The 24707-nt window shown below is 41.5% G+C and overlaps 1 protein-coding gene across 7 annotated transcripts in view; it reads left to right on the top strand.

Moving 5' to 3' along the window:
• The first annotated feature begins 6231 nt into the window (after positions 1 to 6231).
• The window catches only part of UBP1 (upstream binding protein 1), a 72635-nt gene continuing 54159 nt past the window's right edge, over positions 6232 to 24707 (top strand). For 4 of the 7 annotated variants that reach the window (XM_084987617.1, XM_084987615.1, XM_084987620.1 and 1 more), the window contains exons 1-2: positions 6432 to 6495; positions 6874 to 7065. In XM_084987617.1, coding sequence (XP_084843743.1) covers positions 6953 to 7065 — 113 coding nt within the window. In that variant the 5' untranslated portion in view covers positions 6432 to 6495; positions 6874 to 6952. Of the gene's footprint in view, positions 6353 to 6431; positions 6496 to 6704; positions 7066 to 24707 lie in introns of those variants that run through there. The other 3 variants (XM_084987618.1, XM_084987616.1, XM_021071558.2) reach the window with 2 other exon arrangements.

Genomic DNA, 24707 nt, shown 5'->3' with positions numbered 1-24707 from the left:
CGTGGTGCAGTGGTTAACGAATCCGACTAGGAACCATGAGGTTGCAGGTTCGGTCCCTGGCCTTGCTCAGTGGGTTAACGATCCAGCGTTGCCGTGAGCTGTGGTGCAGGTTGCAGACTCGGCTCGGATCACGCGTTGCTGTGGCTCTGGCGTAGGCTGGTGGCTACGGCTCCGATTAGACCCCTAGCCTGGGAATCTCCATATGCCGTGGGAGCGGCCCAAGAAATAGCAAAAAAAAAAAGTTGAATCTAAAATTATTTATTGAATACTCCATTTTCCTCCATGATTTGAGATGCCAGCTTTTATTGCATAATAAATATCCATATGCATATTCATCTTTTTCCATATTTTTTCATTCTCTTCCCTTGATCATCTATTCATTTATCAATGCACATTCTTTTAATTATGTATTTATTTCCAACACATTTCTTTTATTGTCTTATGTTCAACATCATGAATCATTAGGAAAATGAATTTAGACAATACCTCTACATATTTTTAAACCAAGTAATTTTTAAAATACTGACCACACCTAAAATCTGGAACAAGACAAGGATGCCCACTCTAAACACTTTTATTCAACATAGTGTTGGAAATCTTAGCCACAGCAATCAGGCAAAATAAATAAAAGGTAACCAAATTGAAAGAGAAAAGGTAAAATTGTCACTCTATGCAGATGACATGATACTATATATAGAAAACCCTAAGGACTCCACACGAAACTACTTGAACTCATCAACAAATTCAGCAAAGTAGCAGGATACAAGATTAACATTCAGAAATTGGTTGCATTTCGGTATGCTAACAATGAAATATTATAAAAGGATTACAGAAATACAACACTTTTTAAAATCACAACCCCAAAAATTAAATACCTAGGAATAAATCTGACCAAAGAGGCGAAATAAGCTCCTTTCTTATATGTTGAGAAGTATAAAACATTCATCAAGAAAATTAAAGAGGATTCAAATAAATGGAAAGATATTCCATTAATTCCATGAAAGAATTAATATCAAAAATGGCCGTACTACCCAAGGAATTTATAGATTCAATGCAATCCCTAGAAAATTACCAATGACATTTTTCTCAGAACTAGAACAAACAATCCAAAAATTTATATGGAACAATAAAAGACCCAGAATTGCCAAAGCAATCCTGAGGAACAGAAACCAAGCAGGAGGCATAACTCCCCCAGACTTCAGGCAATATTACAAAGCTACAGTAATCAAGACAGTGTGATACCGGTACCAAAAGAGATGTACAGAACAATGGAACAGAATAGAGAACCAGAAATAAACCCAGACACCTACAGTCAATCTTTGACAAAGGAGGTAAGAATATAAAAATGGGAAAAAGACAGTCTTTTCAGCAAATGATGCTGGGAAAATTGGACAACTGCATGCAAATCAATGAAACCTGCACACCCTCACACCACACAAAAAAATAAACTCAAAATTGCTTAAAGACTTAAATGTAAGATGAGACACCATCAAACTCCTAAAGAGAACACAGGCAAAACATTCTCTGACATTAACCATACAAATGTTTTCTTAGGTCAGACTCCCAAGGAAAGAGAAATAAAAGCAAAAATAAACCAATGGGACCTAATCAAACTGATAAGATTTTATGCAGTAAGGAAACCAGAAAAAAAATACAACCTATTGAATGGGAGAAAATATTTGCAAATGATGAAACCAACAAAGTCTTAATCTCCAAAACATACAAACAACTCATACAACTCAACAGCAAAAAAACGAAACAACCCAATTGAAAAATGGGCAAAAGACCTGAATAGACATTTCTCCAAAGAAGATATACACATGGCCAACAGGCACATGAAAAAATGCTCAATATCACTAATTATTAGAGAAATGCAAATCAAAATTACTAAGAGGTACCACCTCACACCTGTCAGAGTGGCCATGATAAACAAGTCAACAAATAAAAAATGCTGGAGATGGTGTGGAGAAAAGGGAATCCTCCTATACTGTTGGTGAGAATGTAAATTGATACAACCACTATGGAAAACACTATGGAAATACCTCAGAAAACTAAATATAGAACTACCATATGATCCAGCAATCCCACTCCTGGGCATAGAGCTGGACAAAACTTTTCTTGATAAAGATATATGCACCTGTATGTTCATTACAGCACTATTCACAATAGCCAAGACATGGAAACAACCTAAATGTCCATTGACAGATGAATGTATTAAGAAGATGTGGTACATATAAACAATGGAATACTACTCAGGCACAAAAAAGAACTAAATAATGCCATATGCAGCAACATGAATGGAGCTAGAGGTTCTCATACTAAGTGAAATAAGTCAGAAAGACAAATACCATATGATATCACTTATACCTATAATCTAATATAGGGCACAAATGAATCTTTCCACAGAAAAGAAACTCATGGACATGGAGAACAGATTTGTGGTTGCCAATGGGGAGGAGGAGGGAGTGGGATGGATGGGAGTCTGAGGTTAATAGATGCAAACTATTGTTTTTGGAGTGGATGAGCAATGAGAGCCTGCTGTATAGCAGAGGGAACTTTATCTAATCACTTGTGATGGAACATGATGGAGGATAATGTGAGAAGAAGAATGTATATATATGTGTGACTGGGTTGTTTTGCTGTACAGCAGAAATTGACAGAACACTGTCAACCAATTATAATGCTAAAAATAAAAATCATTAAAAAAAATGACCATACCAACCATGTATAGATGAAGAATACAGGAGAACTGGAATGCTTTCATACTGTCCATGGTCTTTTAAATATTTAGGTTTATAAATATTTATAATGTCTTAATATCTTTTGATTTTTTCAAATTTTAGGGACTGTCTTTCCTCATTTATTTTTCCATATAAATCTTAGAATCACTGTGTCCAGTTAAAAAATTCTGTTAGTGGGAGTTCCCGTCATGGCTCAGGGAAATGAATCACACTAGTATCCGTGAGGATATGGGTTTGATCCCTGTCCTCCCTCAGTGGGTTAAGGATCCAGCATTGCCATGAGCTGTGGTGCAGGTTGCAGATGCGGCTCAGATCTGGCATTTCTGTGGCAGTGGCTTAGGCCAGTGGCTGCAGCTCTGATTAGACCCCTAGCCTGAGAACCTCTATATGCTGTGGGTGTGGACCTAAAAAAAAAAAAATCTGTTAGTATTTTTATTGGAATCATATTAAATTTATTGGTTAGCTTAAGGAGAACTACCATTAAAATACTGGATGTAGTATTTTTAATTTTTTTTTTTTAGGGCAACATGTGGAGGTTCCCAGGCTAAGGGTCCAATCAGAGCTACAGCTGATAGCCTATGCCACAGTCACAGACAGCAACGCCAGATCTGAGCCATGTCTGTGACCTACACCACAGCTCATGGCAACACCGGATCCTTAGTCCACTAAGCAAGGCCAGAGATCAAACTCACATCCTTGTGGATACTGCTCATTTCCAATGTGCCATAGCAGAACCCCCTTGATGTAGTAATTTTAAAAATTTTCAATATACCTTTGGTTTAAGAATCTAAAAATTTTGCTCACATTGTTCTTCACACTATGTTAAGTGTAAATTTTTATCTTTTAAAATTTTATTGTAAATTGGTCCTTTCCTTCTATTGTATTTTCAAACATGTTTGAAAAGAAAAAAAAGGAGAGAAATGAAAGGCACATGGTAGTCACACTAGTCCATAGAAATTCTGAAATCTAACTACACAAATATTGCCAGTTACTTGATTAGGCCTGCAAACTTCCTGGGAGGTCTTCAGACTCCTGCACAACTACAGACAGGAGGAAGCTGAGAGAACATGGGCTACTTTTTATAGTACTGGAAGGATAACTCGAAGGTGGAGCTAAGAGCCCAGTGGATGGAGGAAAGAGCCACTAAAACTCTTTATTTTTGGCCATGCCTGCCTGCATGCCTAAGTTCCTGAGCCAGGGATGAAACCCTTGCCACAGCAGTGACAATGCCAGGTCCTTAACCCCTGAGCCACAAGGGAACTTCCTATTTCACTCCTGTCTGAAGGGAAATGCCCATAGATGCACAGTTTCCCATGCTTCTCTCCTTCTCGAGTGTTATGAACATGCTCTTGGTAGGTACAGATCCCTTGTCTATTTTTTATTTTTTCTTTTGGCTGCACCCATGGCATATGGAATTTCCTGAGTCAGTGGTCAAACGGGCATCTCCACAGCAACCTGAGCTTCTGCAGTCGAATCCTTAACCCACTGTGCCACAGCAGGAACTCCAGAGTCCTTGTCTTTTTAATGCACAGACCTTCCTACCCAGAAGGACCCACTGGACTTACACTCAAGAAACTGCATCCAAGAGCTTCATCTACTCAAGGACCTCACAAGATTCTGGACATTAATGCTATGATGGAATGAAAATTTTACAGGGGTCTGGGGAAGGGATGAGTGTATACTGCATGTGGAAAGAATGTAAAACATTGTGTCCTGAGGGTGGATTCTGGAAGCTTTAAAACATGAGCCCCAAATTATTTAACTTTCTTCCCAATGTGATCCTGTGGCTGTTTGACTAATAGAATACAGTGTAGAATAAAGATGCTCTATCAGTTTCCAGAAAAGAAGTGTTAAAGAAAAAAAATTCAGTATGTTCCCAAGTGGTGCATTGGATTAGGCATCTGGTGATGCTGCAGCTGTGGCTCAGGTAGCATCTGCAGTGCAGGTTCTGTCCCTGCAACTTGCACATGCAGCCCCAAGCAGCCCAAAAAAAAATTTTCAACATTTGTTAAAGATGGTAAGGCACATGGAGTTCCCATCGTGGCACAGTGGTTAATGAGTCTGACTAGGAACCATAAGGTTGCAGGTTTGATCCCTGGCCTTGCTCAGTGGGTTAAGGATCCCGCCTTGCCATAAGCTGTGGTGTAGGTTGCAGAGGTGGTTGGGATACCAAGTTGCTGTGGCTCTGGTATAGGCCGGTGGCTACAGCTCGATTAGACTCCTAGCCTGGGAACCTCCATATGCCACAGGAGCCGCCCTAGAGAAGGCAAAAAGACAAAAAAAAAAAAAAAAAAAAAAAAAAAAAAAAGATGGTAAGGCACACTTTATTTAGGACCATTCCTACAGGTACAGAGAGCACTGCAGTGGGATTTGCAGTGGGGGAGACTGGACTCAATCCCAAATAAAGCATGGTAAAGGGAATAGGGAGGGCGTCAGCAGATGGAAAATTACTAAGAGAAACAACAGGGTAGTGGTGTTTTTTGTTAAACCCAAGTAACAAGATTTTTTTTGTTGAAGGCAAGCCAGGATGATCAGACATCACCTGGGGGATGGTGAAGGCTAAGAACCTGATCAGATATGCAAATAGAGTGTACCTACACTTTCTTGCTAAAATTGAATTTTACAAAGTAAGGGCTCAGATAGGACTAGGAGAAGATCAAGAGCTTGACTAAAGTTTGGTCAAGCAAAGAATCTTTGTCCTAAAAACCCAGCAGCTTCTACTGCCCGTCTTTTGAGACACTTGATTTTGGAGCCCAGCTGCCACGCTATGAAGGAAGTCAAGACCTCGTGGAAAGGCCTGTGTAGGCTTTCCAACAGGCCCAAGTGGGGTCCCAGTCCACAGCCAGCATCCAATAAGCTTGAGTATCGAAGTCTTGACAAGACTTTAGCCTCAGCCACCTGACCGCACTCACAGGAGAGACCCTGGGTGAGAATCGCCTAAGCCCAGGGAACCCCAGAATCCTGAACAGCAACAACAGCACAACTGCCCACTGTTCCTGCTACTGAACGCCCGCTTTAACTAGCCTAACTGCTCAGGGCAATAAGCTGTTGAAGGAACTTTCCGGAGCCCTTTCTAGGGAGCATTGATTGGCTTGCTTTCAGGTCAGTCAAGACTTTTTGCCCAATAAGTCTCTTAGTTCCCAAGACAGGGTGTGAGTCTATTGGCTAAACTCACAACTGCTTTCTCCATCTATAGCGTGGGCAAAACCCCAGAAACTACCCACAAAGACCACACGGGATCAAAGCACCTTCACAAGTATGGAGGCTTCCTCCAGTTCAACTCAATGAACTCTTTCTTTTGACAGCAAATTTGGTCCTTGAGCCCGCCCAGGAGGAAGAAGAATTTGATTGGTTTTTTAGTACAGGGCAGAGACTCACGGGAGCCTAGACCAGGCACCTGCCATTATTGTTCAGTTCGCCTGTCAGTCAGCCCGCTTTTCTGGATGGGCGGAAACGGACGGCCCTTTTGGCCCCGCCTCTTCCTGGGGGTGGTGTGCAGGGAGGCCGCCCGGCCGCGGGGGCTGGGAACCTGCGGCGTGGGCGGGGCCGTGCTGCGCGGCGCGACAGTTCCTCCACCGCTAAGCTCCGGGAGTGCCGCGAAATCCCCGGCGGTGCGGGGCGGGCCTGAGCCCCGGGCGAGCGCGGGGGCGGGGGCGCGGCCGGGGTGGGGCCGGAGGAGGCGGAAGCGGGGAGCGAGCTCGAGCCGGAGCCATAGCGAAGCCAGCATCTGGGCCGACGGAGCGGCGTCGGCGGGGTTGGCCGGGGCGGCGGGACGCTAGAGCCTGGGCGGGCGGGCCGAGGGTCGAGGCCGGGGGTCGGGTGACGGGCGGGCTGAGCTCCCGCCCCCGCGCGGTCCAGGGGAGGATGCGGCCAGGGGCCTCGGGGCGGGGCGGGCGGCGGCGTTGGCAGCGCTAGCGGCGCAGGGGGTGGGCGGCGGCGGCATGAGGCGCGGGGCCGGCGCCCGCGGGAGGGAGGCGCTGCCGGCGGCCCGGCCGCTCCCGCTGCAGCTGCTCGCCGGGCTCGCCGCTCCCTGCCCGCGGGGCCCCGGCTGCTCTTGTTCCGGACGCTGCCCGGGTCGCCGCTGGTGACCATTCGCCGCGCCGCCGGAGGCTTCACCCGCGCCCTCCCCCAGGACGCGCCCGCGGAGCTCCGGCCTCTTCGCCCCGCTTGCGGAGGCCGCGCTGCGCGCCGGGCGGCGGCGAGGCCGGAAGATGGCCTGGGTGCTCAAGATGGACGAGGTGATCGAGTCTGGGCTGGTGCACGACTTCGACGCCAGCCTCTCGGGCATCGGGCAGGAGCTGGGCGCCGGCGCCTACAGCATGAGGTACTCGTGCGCGGTCGGGCTAAGCCACTGTCTCCTTGGGAAAGGCCTTCACGACCCTGGGCCTCTGTCCGGCGCCATGGAGCACCGCGGGCCTCTGCCCTCCGCGGTGCCGGGGGACTGAGGGCGGCATTTTTGGTATAAAATACGCCCCGCGTTGGGGTGGCTTGAGTAGGGGGGAAGGGGCTTCCTTCCCTTGCAAGTGATTTACAAGCCACTTAGAGCTGGAATACGGTGCACGAAATGGTAGGATTTCTATTGGGAATACACTCTCCGAGGTTTTGCTGTCAGTTGCTACTCGGTTTTACATTGTAGTCTTCTCTGGTGGCAAGTTTAATCATTTGATATTCCAGTAGTAATTATATCGTTTGTGGAAGTAGCCACGGGGGAGAAGAGCACATTAATTTAGTTATGTTTTTTGATTGTCTCAAACTTGAAGTTTTTCATGGGGGGAACTACCCTCTTAGGCTGTTTTCTTTTGAAAAAGGCTTTAAGATGCAGTGATCGCACCACAAACGAGAGTTTGTTTAGTCTCTGCTGTTTGTACAGGGAGCCATTCATTTTGTTTAATTTTAAGAGTTGAAATAGATCAGAGCTTAGTCTCTTGCCTTTATCCTGAAGAATACGTTTTTTTCCTCTTCCTATCAGTTGGCAGCCCTGTATTTCTTATCTTTTAGCAACTTTATGAAATATAGTTTATATGCTATGCGTTCACCGATTAAAGTGTAAAATTCAGTGGTTTGACAGCTTTTCGTTAATGCGAATTTAGTGAGATTTTCCGAATACGTTCTTTAAAGTAGTGCCTGATGTCTTTGAAGTGCTGTCCACTTTCCCAGTAGCTTTTATACATCTCACTGCAGCTCTGGTCGAGAACAGGGAGCATGAAAGTCGTGAAGAAAAAAGACTTCTGGGTCAGAGCAGGCCTGGGATGATAGGAACTGCTCCCTGAAATAATTGAGTTTTTAAATCTTAAAGGGAAACTGAGCTTGAAAGGTGGAGATTTTCTTGGGGTGCGAAAGTGCATGAAGGAAAGCCTTAGGTCACTCCTTCTGACTTGATTGGGTCTGTGCTGATCTTTCTGAACTTGGCACTTCTCTCTGCACTTGTGCAGCTTGAGGGTTCTGGATGAGGTGGCTTATTTTTCTAGAACAACTGTCTCAGTTGTTGAGGAAATTGAGCTACTGAAAGTCATAGGGTCATCCCAGTTGGCAGCGCTAGAGGCACTGGTTTCCTAGTAAAAACACCTCTGGGCCCCTTGTGCTATGCTGCTCCTGAAAACCTTGAACTTGCAGTCAAGGCAGAAGTGAGGCACATTCAGTATTTCTTGATTATGGTAAATTGAAAGTTTGCTGCTGAAAACTTTGCTTGTTGAGGGTTATTTTGAACTTTTCCTTTTTTCCTGGAGTTCTGTTTGTTGCAATGATTCAGCCAACTAATGAACTTTTACGGTTTATTCTGTGAAAAAGAAATAAAATCTTGATAGTAAGCCCTTTCACTACTTGGTTCTTAACATTTGACATCTTTGTAACTGTGTCTTTTACAACACTTTCCGTATGGAAACTTTTTCCATTGATTGTTTTTAGTTACTTGGTTATTTGGCTTGTGTTATTTAATCTGGATTTTCAAGTATCTTTGAAGGCAGATATTTTCAAGGAGTTGAAAATATTAAATATGAAAAAATATGATTTTTTCATATTTAACTGGGTCCTCCAAGACTCAGAGTACTTGCTTCTTGCAAATTCAAGGGCCTTTATTTGAAATTCAAATTTAGGAAAATTCCATAATTGACTCCCATCAAGAAAGGGTCTGAAGAGGGCTTTAGACTGTTACAGGCCTCTTTTGCTGGCCCTTAGCTTCCCTTGCCTGCCGCTGGAGCTGGAGAGGGCCCAGCCTCTCTTTTGTGCAAGGGCAGTCAGGAGCTCTAGGAAAGTAAGTCTAGTGATTCTTATCTTTGGATTTTGTTTATTCTCTCAAGTTCAAGAAGTATGTGCGAGGTGCTAAATTTGATTATTGGAAAAAATGACTTTTTTTTTTTTTGTATTTTTTAGGGCCATACCCACAGCATATGGAGGTTCCCAGGCTAGGGGTTGAATCCGAGCTGTAGCTGCTGGCCTACACCACAGCCACAGCAATGCCAGATCTGAGTTGAGTCTGCGACCTACACCAGAGCTCAAGGCAACGTTGGATCCTTAACCCACTGAGCAAAGCAAGGGATTGAACCCACAACCTCATGGTTCCTAGTCAGATTGGTTTCCGCTGTGCCACGACAGGAACTCCTAAAGACTTCTTTTAGGGAGTGATTTCATCAGCTTTGGGGGAAGATGGGATGAAAGAAACATAGGGTTTCTCTCAGTTTATAAATATATGTATATATATATTCACGTTAAACAATAGTGATAGTGTTGCGATATGCTGAGGCTAATTTCTGGTAATATCCTTGTTTCTTTCCTTTTTTTTCCTATACTCTGCCTCTCATTTTGTGTGTGTGTTCTTCTGTACATACCATTGGAGCACATTTGTGTGAGGGATGGGCTGCTGCAGATTGCGTTTGAAATGAGCCAGGTCGTAAGTGGTCTTTTAAAATTTTAGTTATAGTATCAGGATTCCTGGGATAGATAAATTGAGTAGAAAACTAATAGATGAATCCTTTTCATATAAGTGAGTAAACCGAAGCTCATCTATGTGAAAGCGATCATCAGTGGTGCTCCCATTCCAAGTGAGGGCTGAATTTACTCTGACTGAATGAAGTTACCCATTGTAACTTGAAATCTGGGTGATTCATGTTTTGTAAAGTGAGGAGCAGATAACCAAATGACTTTAAAAAGTAGAACTATTAAAACTCTCCAAGGAGGATCTTTTGGGGTACCTGGTAATTTTCTTTCTGTCTTACTATTTACATGAAGTTTATACTCCATAGTAAGTTAATTTTCAGAATTTAAGGAGTAATTTGAAAGATAAAAGTAATGTGAATTCTTTACACATAAAAGCTTTTTTGATTCACTATGGTATAAATATATTTTGAAACAAAAGATATACTTAACATTCTGAAGTGAGAGGTATGTTCATAGTTTACAAATAATTTGCTTAATCACAACTGCTTTGGGGTGAAGACAGTTTTCCTGTAATGAGTGAAAGGATAGAATGTCAGTTCATAGACCCTTTGAAGTAATGGGAAAATTTCAGCTTTGATCATTGTCTTTTGCTGGGTGGGGTTTGGGGTGGGGAGGTTTGTTGGCTGTGCTCCTGGCATGTGGAAGTTCTGGGCCAGAGATTGAACCCGCACCATAGCAGAAACTCAAGCTGCTGCAGTAACAATGCTGGATCCTTAACCAACTGCACAAGGGAATTCCATTGATCAGTGTTAAGTTAGCAGAAGATTTCGAAGGATATGATTTGTTATGTAGCTATTAATGTCTGATGATTTTCTTTGGGTCTCATGCTAAAATAGAATATCCTTGAGTAGGTGACATTTCTTGGAAATATAGAAAATTTTCAGTGAAATTTAAACCTTTTATTATGGTCGTACCTGAGACTGCTTCCAGCATCGGCAATAACTTCTGTAGGATTTCTCATTTCAAATCTTAAAACCTTTTTGGATTTAATTTTGGCTGAAGTACAGAAATAATTTAAGGAATTCCCGCCATGGCTCAGTGGAAATGAACCTGACTACTATCCATGAGGATGCAGATTCAATCCCTGGCCTTGCTCTGTGGGTTAAGGATCTGGCGTTACCGTGAGCTGTGGTATAGTTTGCAAATGCGGCTTGGATCTGGTGTGGCTGTGGCTGTGGTGTAGGCTGGGAGCTGTAGCTCCAATTTGCCCCTAGCCTGGGAACCTACATATACCATGGATGTGGCCCTAAAAAGACAGCTAAAAAGAAAGAAATAATTTAATAAATTGTGGATGAGAAAGAGTGATTTCAGGGTATAGTGTCCACATTGGACACTATAATTAATAATAACTAAGTTATTACCTTAAAGCAGGGATTGGAGAGTTTTTTCTATAAAAGGCCAGATAGCATATATTTAAGGCTTTGTAGGCCAGAGGACTCTGTCACTCTTGTTTTTTAGTTTATAACCCTTTAAAAATGTAAAAACCATTCTTAGATCGTGGTTGGATGAAAATGCCGCTTGCTCTGACCCCTGCTTTAAAGGATAGATTCTAATAATATACTTTGATTGCCTTGGAAAAACATTTGCTGAGTATTGAAACCTTATATTCAAAAAGTATTTTTTTGTAGACTATGAACTCACTCAGCTGGAGTTCCCTTTGTGGCACAGTGAGTTAATAACCCAACATAGTGTCCCTGAGGATGTGGGTTTGATCCCTGGTTTCACTCAGTGGGTTAAGGATCTGGTGTTGCTACAAACTATGGTGTAGGTTGCAGACGCGGCTCGGATCCTCTGTTGCTGTGGCTGTGGTGTAGACCGACAGCTACACTCCAATTCGACCCTTCCAATTTGTTCCTGGCTTCTGTGCTGCAGGCGTGGCTTGAAAAAGGGGAAAAAAAAGAACTCAACTAATTTATGTACATTCTACTGTTTGTCCATAGATTTTATTGTGTTCACTTTTTAAAAGTAGGGTCTCCCCTCCTTGCACTAAGATTCAGTACATTTTATGTCCTTTAATCAGGGCTGTTTGAAACTTGGTAGATTATTGGTAAAGTCTCATAAACTTGATTATGTTTCATCATCGTGACATTTGTCAGTATGCCAGGACAACTTAAACATTTGCTTTTGGTGGAAATACCTTCTGATGCCTCATCTGATACAGGTTCTGTGACTGGATTTAAAAGAAGCTCTGTAATATTTATTTTCTTGCTTTAGGACATTCCTAATAGATGGATGTGAAACTGTTCCATGATGAACCTTGATAGTATGGTCTTTTTGTCTTAAACTTTCTGGGTTTATGAGTTAGGAATTTATGTTTACAAATTAAACAGATACTATAGGGAGTTGACTTATATCTGCCTTTTACCCAGCTTCTCCTATGTCCATAACCAGACTGCAGTATTCAAAACTGCCTTGGTACAGACTGTTACCTAAATTACAACATTCATTTGGATTTCACAGTTTTGTTTTTGTTTTTTCCTATTCTGTTTCCTGTTTTCTGATCTAGGTCCAATCTAGGATCCCATATTGCACTTAGTCTCCTTCAGTGAGAATTCCTTAGTCTTTGTTTTTTATGACTCAAATATGTAGTAGTCAGAACCATTGTTTTATTTTTATTTTTTTAATTTTTAAGAAAGACTTTATTGGAGTGTAACTGATCCGCAATATTGTATGATTTTCAGGTGTACAGCAAAGTGAATCAGTTATGCATGTGTCCGTTCCTTTTCAGATTCTTCTCCCATGTAGGTCCCTGCAGTTCTGAGTAGAGTTCCCTGTGCAGTAGCTCCTTGTTACTCATCCATTCCATATATAGTAGTGTGTATATGTCAGTCCCAACCTCAAAATTTATCCCTCTCCATAAGGTTTCCCCTTCATTAACCATTGCTTTTAAACACATAATTTTTTCTTTTATGGTCAACCCATAACATATGGAAGTTCCCAGGCTAGGGACAGAATCAGAGCCAGAGTTGCAACCTGTGCCACAGCTGCAGCAGTGCTGGATCCTTAACCCACTGTGGCCGGCTGGGGAATCAAACCTGAGTCACTGCTGCTACAGAGACACCGTTAATCCTCTTGTGCCACAGTGGGAACTCCAACACATAAAACTTTGTAAGCAAATATAGAACATACCTAAAATACCCTTTAGCTTTTAAATGATCTATCATTTTAGCAGGATGATTTTGAGTAGAGTAGGACCACTGTCAGTGTTATTTATGGGTTACTTTGTCTCACTCAGTCTGTCTGAATGGAGTAGTATCCTGGGTGTTTTGTGGTCCCTTCATAATCAGGAACTTTTAAATTTTATTAATTTATTTGAAAATTACAAGCCAGTATATATTACCACAAATATATTTTGTTAAAAAACTAAAACACTTAGATGAGCAGCATTATCTTATACTTTGTGCAGATTTCTTTAATGTCTAGTATAGAAAAGCAGGTGGATTATCTTACTTGCTATCAGAATATATTGTTTTGGTTGTCATATATGACGAAAATCCAGCCTCACATAGATATGTTGTTGAAAAGGGGAAGATTATTTTAATAGCTTCTGCCGATTATTTTGGATATTCTTTGATAATATTTCAGCACTTGACAAGTAGTAGTTTCTTAAAGTTGTTGGGGGAATCTAAAAAAACTCTATCAATGCCCTTTTTGTAGTGTTTCATTAGAATCAGTCTGTTTTGAACTTTGGATCTCTCTTTTTTTTTTTTTTTTTTTTTGGTCTTTTCTAGGGCCACGCCCGTGGCATATGGAGGTTCCCAGGCTAGGGGTCCAATCGGAGCTGTAGCCACCGGCCTACGCCAGAGCCACAGCAACGCTGGATCTGAGCCATGTCTGCAATCTACACCACAGCTCACGGCAACACCGGATCCTTAACCCACTGAGCAAGGCCAGGGATCGAACCTGAAACCTCATGGTTCCTAGTTGGATTTGTTAACCACTGAGCCACAACAGGAACTCCAGAACTATGGATCTCTAATGCTGAATAATTTTGAAATATGCATGCCTTGGTCATTTGGGAAACAGTGATTTCTTGAGTTATGCAGATCTTCTAAATGTTGATGCTTTTCACTGTGCAGTATCAAAAAAATCATGTTCCTTATGGCCACTGTCTCATCAGAGAAAGCCCATGGTGGAGGGTGCATGTTTTTTTCAGTGAAAACAAATGCTATCACAGTTTTTTTCCTCAAAATGGTAGGCTTATTTCATTCATTTTTTGAGAAAATTTCTGTGAAATACCTGGGTAAGAAGAATCATAGTCAGTTTTTCTTTCAAGTAAAAATGATATTCTGTGAGAGAAACTGCTAGATCAGCTCACAGATCACAGTTTCATAAAAGTTTCTGTGAGACAGCCATTGCACACTTAGGTGTGCAGCAGAAATACATTACTCCTGCCCAAGGACCGACATTTAATAAGATTAATAATTTTTATACCATGACTACTAGTACACTAGCTGCTACTGCCTTGATCCATGTCAAGGCACTTGAATTTTTTTTTTTTTTGTCTTTTTGCTATTTCTTTGGGCTGCTCCTGCGGCATATGGAGGTTCCCAGGCTAGGGGTCGAATTGGAGCTGTAGCCACTGGCCTATGCCAGAGCCACAGCAACGTGGGATCCAAGCTGCGTCTGCAACCTACACCACAGCTCAAGGCAACGCCGGATTGTTAACCCACTGAGCAAGGGCAGGGACCGAACCCACAACCTCATGGTTCTTAGTTGGATTCGTTAACCACTGCACCACGACAGGAACTCCAAGGCACTTGAAGTTTTAACCACTGTCAATTTTGTGCTATCACTGCGAATATCAACAGTGAAAAAGGCAAATAATGGAGGAGAATTATTCTGAGAATAGTTTTGACTTCCTCAACCCCCCAAAATCTCAGGTTCCTTAGGATTTCATGGATCACACTTTGAGAACCTCTGGTCTAATGTGTGCCTCGAGCTAGGATACTTAAAATATTTTCTTCTAAATTAAAAATAAACCCATTATTAGCATTCAGAGAGCCCTGGTGTCACTCAGTAAGGGGCAGAGCCAGAGCTGCATTTGAAGCTCCAGAGTTGGGCATCTGATCTCCACTTCTTTCCACTGCACCCTTGAGATGTCTACCAGTGAATAACTGAGAAGTCATCTTAAGGTAATAGAAGATGGTTTTAATGGCTAAGAGGAAAATCAGTTGGAAATGCTGCCATATATATCCCCCCCCCTTCCAGGACTTTGCTAAACTTGATAGTTTTAGACCTTGCTAAACTTAATAGTTCTCATAATTTGTAGGCCCTCAGATTTCCTATTTGATATCTTTAAGTAGTGGTAGATTTGTTTCTTCCTGTGTAAGCTTTAGATTTAATTTTCTTGCCTTAGTGTTGGGTAAGCCCTTGTCTTTGCTGCAGTGTTTTTTAGTAGCTCAAAGAACTTGAATCTTTAGTCTTCTCTGATTGGAGAATGCCTCCAAAGTTTCATGAATAGGTTAGGTTATCTCTGTTCCTAGATGAGATTGGTCCTCAATTTTCTTTTTTTTTTTTTTTTTTTTTGTCTTTTTGTCTTTTGTTGTTGTTGTTGTTGTTGCTATTTCTTGGGCCGCTCCCGCGGCATATGGAGGTTCCCAGGCTAGGGGTTAAATCGGAGCTGTAGCCACCGGCCTACGCCAGAGCCACAGCAACGCGGGATCCGAGCCGTGTCTGCAACCTACACCACAGCTTACAGCAACGCCGGATCGTTAACCCACTGAGCAAGGGCAGGGATCGAACCCACAACCTCATGGTTCCTAGTGGGATTCGTTAACCACTGCGCCACCACGGGAACTCCTCAATTTTCTTTTTCTCCTGTCATTTAAAACAATGACAGCATTAGGGCTACAGCAGCTTCCAGTGGGTTTGATAGATGACTTTTTCTTTATGATCCAAAAATATTTGTATGGGACTTGTTTCTTCAAGATTTTGTAAAGGTCACCTGGAATTTAGCCTGGATTTGGTGATTTTAATTTTTTTTTACATGAGTTTACATTTGTAATGTAGTAAATGGATATAGGAAACTCGCAATATCTATGTTGTGGCCAGTTGTGGAAATTTTTTTTTCAGATTTCTTGTCTTTTGCTGATCCCTCTGATCTTTGTGATTACTCCCTTACTTCCATGCATTGCTTCTGTCTTTTCCTTCTGTGACCTATTTCGGAGGTTTATATCTACTGTGTTGTAAGAAAACACATTTGGGGTTTGTTTTTCTTCTCTGTTGCATTTTCTGTTTAATTTGTGTGGTTCTTCCTTGTCTTGATTACTCTTGTTTTTCCAGCTTGTAGTTAGATGCTTTCTCCTTAGATGTGCTTATGGCTGCATACTTTTCTGTAAGTTTCCCAAGTTTTGAAGGCAGTACGTTTGTTTTCATTTAGTTCTATTGTTTTCCTTCTTTTTTAAAAAAATATATTCTGGATACTAGCCTTTAATTATACTTATATGTCACAAATACTTCCTTTTACTCCCTGACTTGTTTTTCCTTTCTCTTTATGGTGGCTTTTGAACAGAAGTTCTTGATTTGGGTGTGGTCAGGTTGCATTTATAGTTAGCTTTTCCTTACTCTGAGGGTATAGAAATATGGTTAGAGTCTTTTCTAAAGATTTCTTTACATATTACAGATATGTTTACAAGCTCTCTGGAGTTGGTTTTCTTTTTTCCTTCTGTTTCTTTATGGTATGAGAGGTGGCCAGTTGCACTTACCCTTGTATGATTATGCAGTTTACCTAATATAATTGAAAGGACTTAAAAATTTTTTTATTATAGTTGACTTACAGTGTTCTGTCAATTTCTGCTTTACTTTCAGCAAAGTGACCCAGTTATACATATATATAAACACTCTTTTTATCATATTATCCTCCATCAGGTTGCATCCAAGTGACTAGATATAGCAGGATCTCGTGCTTACCCACTCCAAATGCAATAGTGTGCATCTACCATCCCCAAACCTCCCAGTCCATTCCACTCCCTCCTCCTCCCCATTGGCATCCACAGTCTGTTCTCCATGTCCATGAGTTTGTTTCTTTTCTGTAGATAGGTTCATTTGTGCCACACATTAGATTCCAGATATGTGATATCATATGGTATTTGTCTTTCTCTTTATTTCACTTAGTATGAAAGTCTCTAATTCTGTTCATGTTGCTGCAGATGGCATTATTTAGTTCTTTTTTATGGCTGAGTAGTGTTCCATTGTGTTCATGTACCAGGTCTTCTTAATCCATTCATCTGGCAATTGACATTTAGGTCTTAGCTATTGCGAATAGTGCTGTAATGAACATATGGATGCATGTGTCTTTTTCAAGGAATGTTTTGTCCAGCTCTGTGCCCAGGAGTGGGATTGCTGGATCATATGGTAGTTCTATATTTAGTTTTCTGAGGTACCTCCATAGTGGTTGTACCAATTTACATTCCCACCAACAATGTAGGAAGGTACCCTTTTCTCCACAATGTTCTCCAGCATTTATTTGTAGACTTACTAATGATGGCCATTCTAACCCGTGTAAGGTGGTACCTCATAGTAGTTTTGATTTGCATTTCTCTAATAGTAGCATTTTTTCATGTGTCTCTTGGTCATGAGTATATATGTATATCTTCTTTGGAGAAATGTCTATTCAGGTCTTCTGCCCATTTTTCAATTGGGTTGTTTGTTTTTTTGTTCTTGAGTTGTATGAGTTATTTATATATTTTGGAGATTAAGCCCTTATCATTTGCATCGTTTGAAACTTATTTTCTCCCATCCTGTAGGTTGTCTTTTTTTTTTTTTTTAATGGTTTTCTTTACTGTGCAAAAGCTTGTAAGTTTGATTGGGTCCTTTTCTCACCTTTTCCTAATGCCATTCTGTTCTAAATCCAGTGCCCATCAAGTTCTAAATGTGGTGATCTGATTCCAGATTCTGAGTTTGTCCTTAAGTTCCTGGGGAATGCCCAACTAGATCATGGTTTGTTATTATACTCTTGGATTTGATTTTTTGATACTTATTTTAGGATTTCTGCACCTGTATTTATGGTTAAAATGAATTTTTCATTTTTTTTTCTAGTTTTGTTTGTACCTAGTTGTGTTTTTTTGGTTGTGCCTGTGTCATATGGAAGTTCCTGGGCTAGGGACTGTACCCTAGGCAGAGCTGTGAACTACATCACAGCTTTAGCAACACTGGATCCTTAAGCCACTGCGCCGGGCCAAGGATCGAATCTGCTCCTCTGCAGCAACTGGAGCTGCTGCAGTCAGATTCTTAATGCGCTGTACCACAGCGGGAACATCTAAGCTTTTTATGTCTTGAAAAAAGTTTTGGTGCTATTTTTCTAGGAAATCGTTCCTCATCTGTATTTTCAAATATGTTGACATAAAGTTGTTAGTGATATTCTCAACTTACTAGGTTTTTAAAATCATTAACTATATATTTTTATTCAGATTTACTTGTACCTTCTCTTTTGGATCAGTTTCTTCTACACATATATATGATTTTTTAGGGTATATTGGAATAGTCCTTTTGTGTGCTTCATTCTTGATTGTCAGGACTAAAAGTTCCAGATTTTTGGAACTCTCCTTTTCTCAGCACTCTGATAACACACTGCTCTGTACCACCTCCATTATATAGCTCCCCTTTCTTACCAATTCCTAAAACTCTTCCATTTTGCCCTCTGGAATTCTGTCAGAAAAATCCCCTGAATGGTCAGTGTTGTAGTTCAAATTGTGTCCTCCCAAAAAGATATGTTGAATTCCTAACCATCCCCTCCAGTTATCTCAGAATGCGGGGCGTTACTTGAAAATGAGAACTTTTACAAAGGCAGTCAAGTTAAAATGGGGTCATCAGTGTGGACACTAATTGAATAACTGGTGTCCTTATAAAAAGGGGAAATTTGGACACAGGGACAGACATGAATAGAGGGAGGACTGTGGAGACACACAGGAGAAGCTGGCAAGCTGACTTTGTGCCTGAGTGATTTGTTTTCAATCAAGGAATACCACCAAACACTTGAAGCTATGAGACAGACAGACCTTTCCTCACAACTCTCAGAGGGAACCAACCCCACCAAAACTTTGATGGCAGACTTATAAGTTCCTTAAACTGTGAGACAGACAATCTTGGTTGTTTGAGGCCACCAGAGTTTTTTGGTCTTTTTTTCTTTTTTTTTTTTTAGGGCTGCACCCACAGCATGTGGAGGTTCCCAGGCTAGGGGGTCTAATCAGAGCTACATCTGCCGGCCTATGCCAGAGCCACACAGCAGTGCCAGATCTGAGCCACGTCTGCAACCTACACCACAGCTCCCAGCAACGCTGGATCCTCAACCCACTGAGCGAGGCCAGGGATCAAACCCACAGCCTCATGGTTCCTAGTCAGATTCGTTTCCACTGCGCCACAATGGGAACTCCTGAAGCCACCAGTTTTTGATGCTTTGTTATAACAGCCTTAGGAAACTAATACAGCTAACTTGGTCTCTTAATGCTGTTTTCCCCTTATTACTCTTTTGGAGACCTTGCCCTCTTCTGAGGACACTTTTCTCTGGAAGCCCTCTCAAGTAGTGGTGGTTTATTTTCACAGCCCTGCTACTGCAACTGAAGGATGGAGAGAGACCCTTCTCACTGCCACTTCCCAACTGTTCTCCCTTCTCCTTTGCTGCAAGACCCACAGTTTTGAATTTCATGTCACTGAATATGTTACTGCAGCCATCTTCTGATTTCTGGGTCATTCCTCAATTTAGAAATTGTAGATCCTGGCTCACTGTCATTAGTTTTTCGTGATTTCAGAAGATCTTTAAATGGGTTTTCCAATAGCCTGACACTTCTGTTCCTTGATTATCTGTCTCACTGTGGCAGTATCTTCTGTGGCTCAATCCTATGGTTATATGTTAGACCTTGACATTACCAATTATGCAACCTGTCTGTAACTTCAGAGTTCTCCTACCATCTTCTGTGCTCATTACCCTGCTCTTGTCCTTATTGGGTCCATTAATATCTAAGACACTGGTGCTGCTCTCAGTTCCCTGTTCCTCACCCTCTTGAATTCCTTCTTTCCAGCCAGTTTCAGGTTCCTTGGTCAATCATTATAATTACTTCTCTGCATTTACCCTTGTCTCTCTTGCCCCTCTTGCTTTATTCCTTTTCTTTTGGTGAAACCATAGCCCTGGTTAAATCCAGTTCTTCACCTCCTTACTTAAGTAGCTGAATGTGGTAAGCACTGATTGCGATTCACTCTAAGTGCATGACCCCAGCTCCAGTGCATCCCTTTGCTGCTCAGTGGTACCACTGCAGTGCCCTTGTCCACTCCCTCTCCTGCTCTCCTGAAGGATGGGGTGGCTCAGTCTTAGACCCACACTCTTCTTCCCAGGACCTACTTTCAGTTGATTTCTATACTTGATACTTTACTGAGAAAATTGAGTTTCCACATACTGTACTGGTTTATAAGTTTTTATTGATGAATTTAGGTGTGGATTTCTTTCTTTCTCTGGTTCGTTCTTTTATTTTTATTTATTTATTTATTTATTTATTTGGTCGTGTCTATGGCATGTGAAAGTTCCCAGCCAGGGATTAAACTGGAGCCATAGCAGTGACAACACTGTTTCCTTAACTGCCTAGGCCACTTGGGATCTCCTGGGTGTGGCTCTTTTATTCTTTATCCTGTTTTGGTGTATTTCGGGGTTTTGAATCAGTGAATTGGTGTATTTCATAAGTTCTGGAATTTCCTTAGCCTTTATCTCAAATATTGCCTCTTGCCTACCTCTTTTCTTTTTTGAGACGTAAGTGTTATATTTTCTCACTTTTTCTTTTCCTTCTTAATGTCTCTTCTGCATTTTCTATCATTTTGCTCTCTCTGCTGCCTTCTGGATAACTTCTTTTTACTTATATTCCTGTTTCCTTCTGTACTCTTGTGTGTGAGCTTCTGTTAAACCTGCGTTCTTTTTTGGCCATGACCACAGTATGTGGAAATTCCTGGGCCAGGGAGCAAACCCACACTACAACAATGACCCAAGCCACAGCAGTGACAATGTTGGATCCTTAACTCGCTGAGCCATGGGAAACTCCCTGAGTTTTTAATTCTAACAATTTTATCTTCCTGTTCTAGAAGTTCTGTTAGTTCCCTCTCAATTTTACTGTCCCTTAAAATTTCCTATTTTATGTGGATATTTTCAGACTTATCTTTTATCTCCTTAAAGAGAGTAAGCTTAATTTTATTGCACAGGTCCAGTAACTCTGGCATCTTGAAGTCTTTGGCAGGGAGTATTAGTCTATGCCCAGTCAGGAAGATAGAAACCATTGAGATGTTTCAAGCAGGGGATTTAGTGAAGTTCTTGATTGTAAAGGTGCTAGAAGGATGCAGGGAAAAGGGCTTGCTCCTGGAGGCACAGCTGCTGCTGCTGCCTTGAACCTCACTGCAGATGCGTTTGCCTGCCTCTGTTCTTTGCCACTCCCTTCCCCCCCCCCCCCCCCGATCTTTTTTGGCATTTCTTGGGCCGCTCCCTCAGCATATGGAGGTTCCCAGGCTAGGGGTCGAATCGGAGCTGTAGCTGCCGGCCTACACCATAGCCACAGCAACGCGGGATCCGAGCCGCGTCTGCAACCTACACCACAGCTCATGGCAACGCTGGATCCTTAACCCACTAAGCAAGGCCAGGGATCGAACCTGAAACCTCATGGTTCCTAGTCGGATTCATTAACCACTGTGCTACGACGGGAACTCCTTTGCCATTCCCTTTTTAATTTCCCACTGTTCTTTTTGGAACAACCTATAGCAAGGTTCCAGCTGGCAGGAAGTCTTGTATATGTAGTTTTCAGGCCTCTAATCCTCTGCAACAGAGGCAGAAAAAAAAGAAAAGGAATACCAACAGACAAAATTGGGAACTGGGTATATGCCATCTGTTGTTTTTTGCTGTTGGTTCTTGCTCCTGAAGTCCTGTTTGTCTTTGTGTGCCTGGTTATTTTTGGATGCTGGCATTTCAGAATTACTTGGAATAGTTTGACGCCTGCAGGCTTTTCATTTGCTGTCAGATCCGTGGGAGCCCTACCTGTCTTGGGATATGAGATTACAAAAGCAATTGAATACTAGAACTTTCTTATGGTTCACCTAGTAGAAATTATGATCTTAGATTATCTGAAGACTAGTTTTTCATTTTAGTAATAATTGACATGATTATCAGTGCTACAGTTCATTGATTCAGCTCGTTATTTGAGCTCCTTATATGTACTAGATGCTGGGTTTAGTCAATGAAGAGAAACCAGTTGGTGGGCGGTTATATACTTATAGGGCATGCAAGCTTAAGTCATGTATAATGTATACTCTTGGACAGTGAAACACTTTGTTGATAAATAGAGCAGGAAAGGGAAAACTGGTAGTGTAGATAGGAAGATTACAGTTGTCACTGAAAAGGTGACATTTGAATGAAATGAGCCAGTAGGATATTGACGTAAGAGTAGAGCCAGTGCAAAGGTCCTGAAAAAGGCAGGGAAGGGGCTGGCATGGCTGGGGCAGAGGATGCGAGGGTGGGTAGAAGAAAAAAGGAGATGAGAAGATTGAATAAGGTCTTGTAGGATCTTGTAAGGACCCTAGTTTAGAAAGTGAGCTGCTGATGGAGAGTTCAAATGGAAATGATCATTCTTCTGCAATCTAATATCATATTTTGATATCTTTTTTATTGACATATAGTTGGTTTACAGTATTGTGTTAGTTTCAAGTATATAGCAAAGTTATACATATATGTATATACTTTTTCAAATTCTTTTATAAGTTATTACAGACTATTGAGTAGAGGTCCTTTTGCTATATAGTAGGTCCTTATTGGTTATCTTCTATATATAGTACTGTGTATATGTTAATCACAAACTCCTAATTTATCTTTCCCCTTCAGTAAGCTTAAATTTGTTTTCTATGACTGTGGGTCTGTTTCTCTTTTGTAAGTTCTTCTGTATCTTTTTTTTTTTCAAGATTGCACATATTAGTGATATCATGTGATATTTGTCTTTGACTTATTTACTTCACTTAGTATGATAATTTCTAGGGCCAAAGCTCTAAATGGTGTTATTTTATTTTTTATGGCTGAGTAGTATTCCCTTGAAGAAATTCCATTCTTTTTTATGGCTGAGTAGTATTCCGTTCAATAAATATACCACATCTTGTTTATTCATTTATATATCAATGGAGATTTAGATTGTTTCCATGTCTTTTCTATTTAAATAGTACCACAGTGAACATTGGGGTTAATGTATCTTTTTGAATTACAGTTTCCTCTAGATACATGCACAGGAGAGGGATTGCAGGATCATATAGCAACACTATTTTTAATTTTTAAGGAACCTCCATAGTGACTGCACCAGTTTACATTCCTACCAGCAGTGTAAGAGGATTCCTTTTTCTCCACACCCTCTCCAGCATTTATTGTTTGTAGACTTTTTGATGATGGCCGTTTTGGCCAGTGTGTGGATACCTCATTGTAGTTTTAATTTGCATTTCTCTAATAATTAGTGATATTGATTCTCTAATAATTAGTTGCCCATTCGTATGTGATGACCTGTATTTAGAGATCCACCTAAGCAGTTAGCATTAAGATTTTAAAATTAGGAGTTCCTGTTGTGGCACAGCAGAAGCAAATCCAACTAGGAACCATGAGGTTGTGGGTTCAATCCCTGGCCTTGCTCAGTGGGTTAGGGATCCGGTGCTGCCATGAGCTGTTGTGTAAGTTGCAGATGCGGCTCGTATCTGGCATTGCCATGGCTCTGGTGTAGGCTGGCAGCTGTAGCTTCAGTTAGACTCCTAGCCTGGGAACCTCCAGACCCCTAGCCTGGGAACCTCCATATGCCATGGGTGTGGCCCTAAAAAAAAAAAAAAATTTTTACATTATTCTCCATGTCACTTTTTGGCATAATTAACAAATGCATCTGAGTTACACCTCTCATTTTTGTTTTTCTTTCTCACCAAGAGAACTTTAAATGTTTACAAATATATGACATAGGAATGTATATATATTTTCATCTACCATGGAGCCATTTTAGCTGTTACAGTTATTTTTCATAAAGAGAGCTACTCTGAGTCTTAAAACACCATTGTAAGTTTCCTGAAAAGTTTTTAGATTTACCACTAGATTTTTATATCTGTCCCAAAGAAGGGTTGGGGACCATTGCTGACTATGTATTCCTCAGTTATGCTTTTGACTTAGGAGTATTTTGATAGTTCCTAAGTATAAATAAAGGAGGAGAATTAGTGAGTAATTTGCATTAAATATCCAGAATAGACAAATCCATAGAGGCAAACAAATCAGTGTTTGCTGAGGTTGGGGGTAGGGTGGGGGGGTAGGGATAGGGAGGGACTGCTAAAGGTATGAGAGTTCTTTCTGAGGCGCTGAAAAGGTTCTGGAATTAGATGGCAATGAAGACTGTAAACTCTATGAAAAGCCACTGAATTACACACTTTAAAAGGTTGGATTTTGGAGCTCCCGTTGTGGCTCAGAGGAAACAAATCTGACTAGCATCCGTGAGGATGCAGGTTCGATCCCTGGCCTCACTCGGTTGAGGATCCAGCATTGCGGTGAGCTGTGGTGTAGGTCGCAGATGCGGCTCGATTCTGGCATGGCTGTGGCATAGGCCGGCAGCTACAGCTCTGATTGGACCCCTAGCCTGGGAGCCTCCATATGCTGTTGGTGCGATCCTAAAATAAAAAGACAAAAAAAGGAGGGGGTGCACTTTGAGGTATGTAAATTTTATCTCAGCTATTTAAAAAAAGGCAAGCCAAATACATCCATGTGTGTTTAACCACCCAATTTAGCAGAATATATGCAATACCGTGGAAGACCCCCTCTCATCCCCCTCCCAAGTTATTCTTAGGGGAAAAATAGCAGCTGTTACTACTGATACTGTTTGCTTCTTCTCAGAAGAAGCCATTGTTTTTGGCCAAGTATGAAGCTTTATGCTCTCAGTACTTGGCCAGGCCTAGCAGGGAACTTTTTGTAAAGTACTGTTTTAATCAAATGCTTCTTTGGGATTTCATGGTTCCAGTGTGACCTACCTTTCAAAGTAGGTGGCTGTGTACTCTTGCTCTTTTTTT

Source organism: Sus scrofa, chromosome 13 (genome assembly GCF_054392235.1).
Source record: "Sus scrofa isolate SSC_HxYL_T2T_F1_AM1 chromosome 13, Sscrofa_HxYL_maternal_Yorkshire_Landrace_v2.0, whole genome shotgun sequence".
In the NCBI taxonomy this organism is placed as follows: Eukaryota; Metazoa; Chordata; class Mammalia; order Artiodactyla; family Suidae; genus Sus; species Sus scrofa.
Note: the sequence above shows the minus strand (reverse complement) of the source record. Positions and strands in the feature narration are given on the sequence as shown.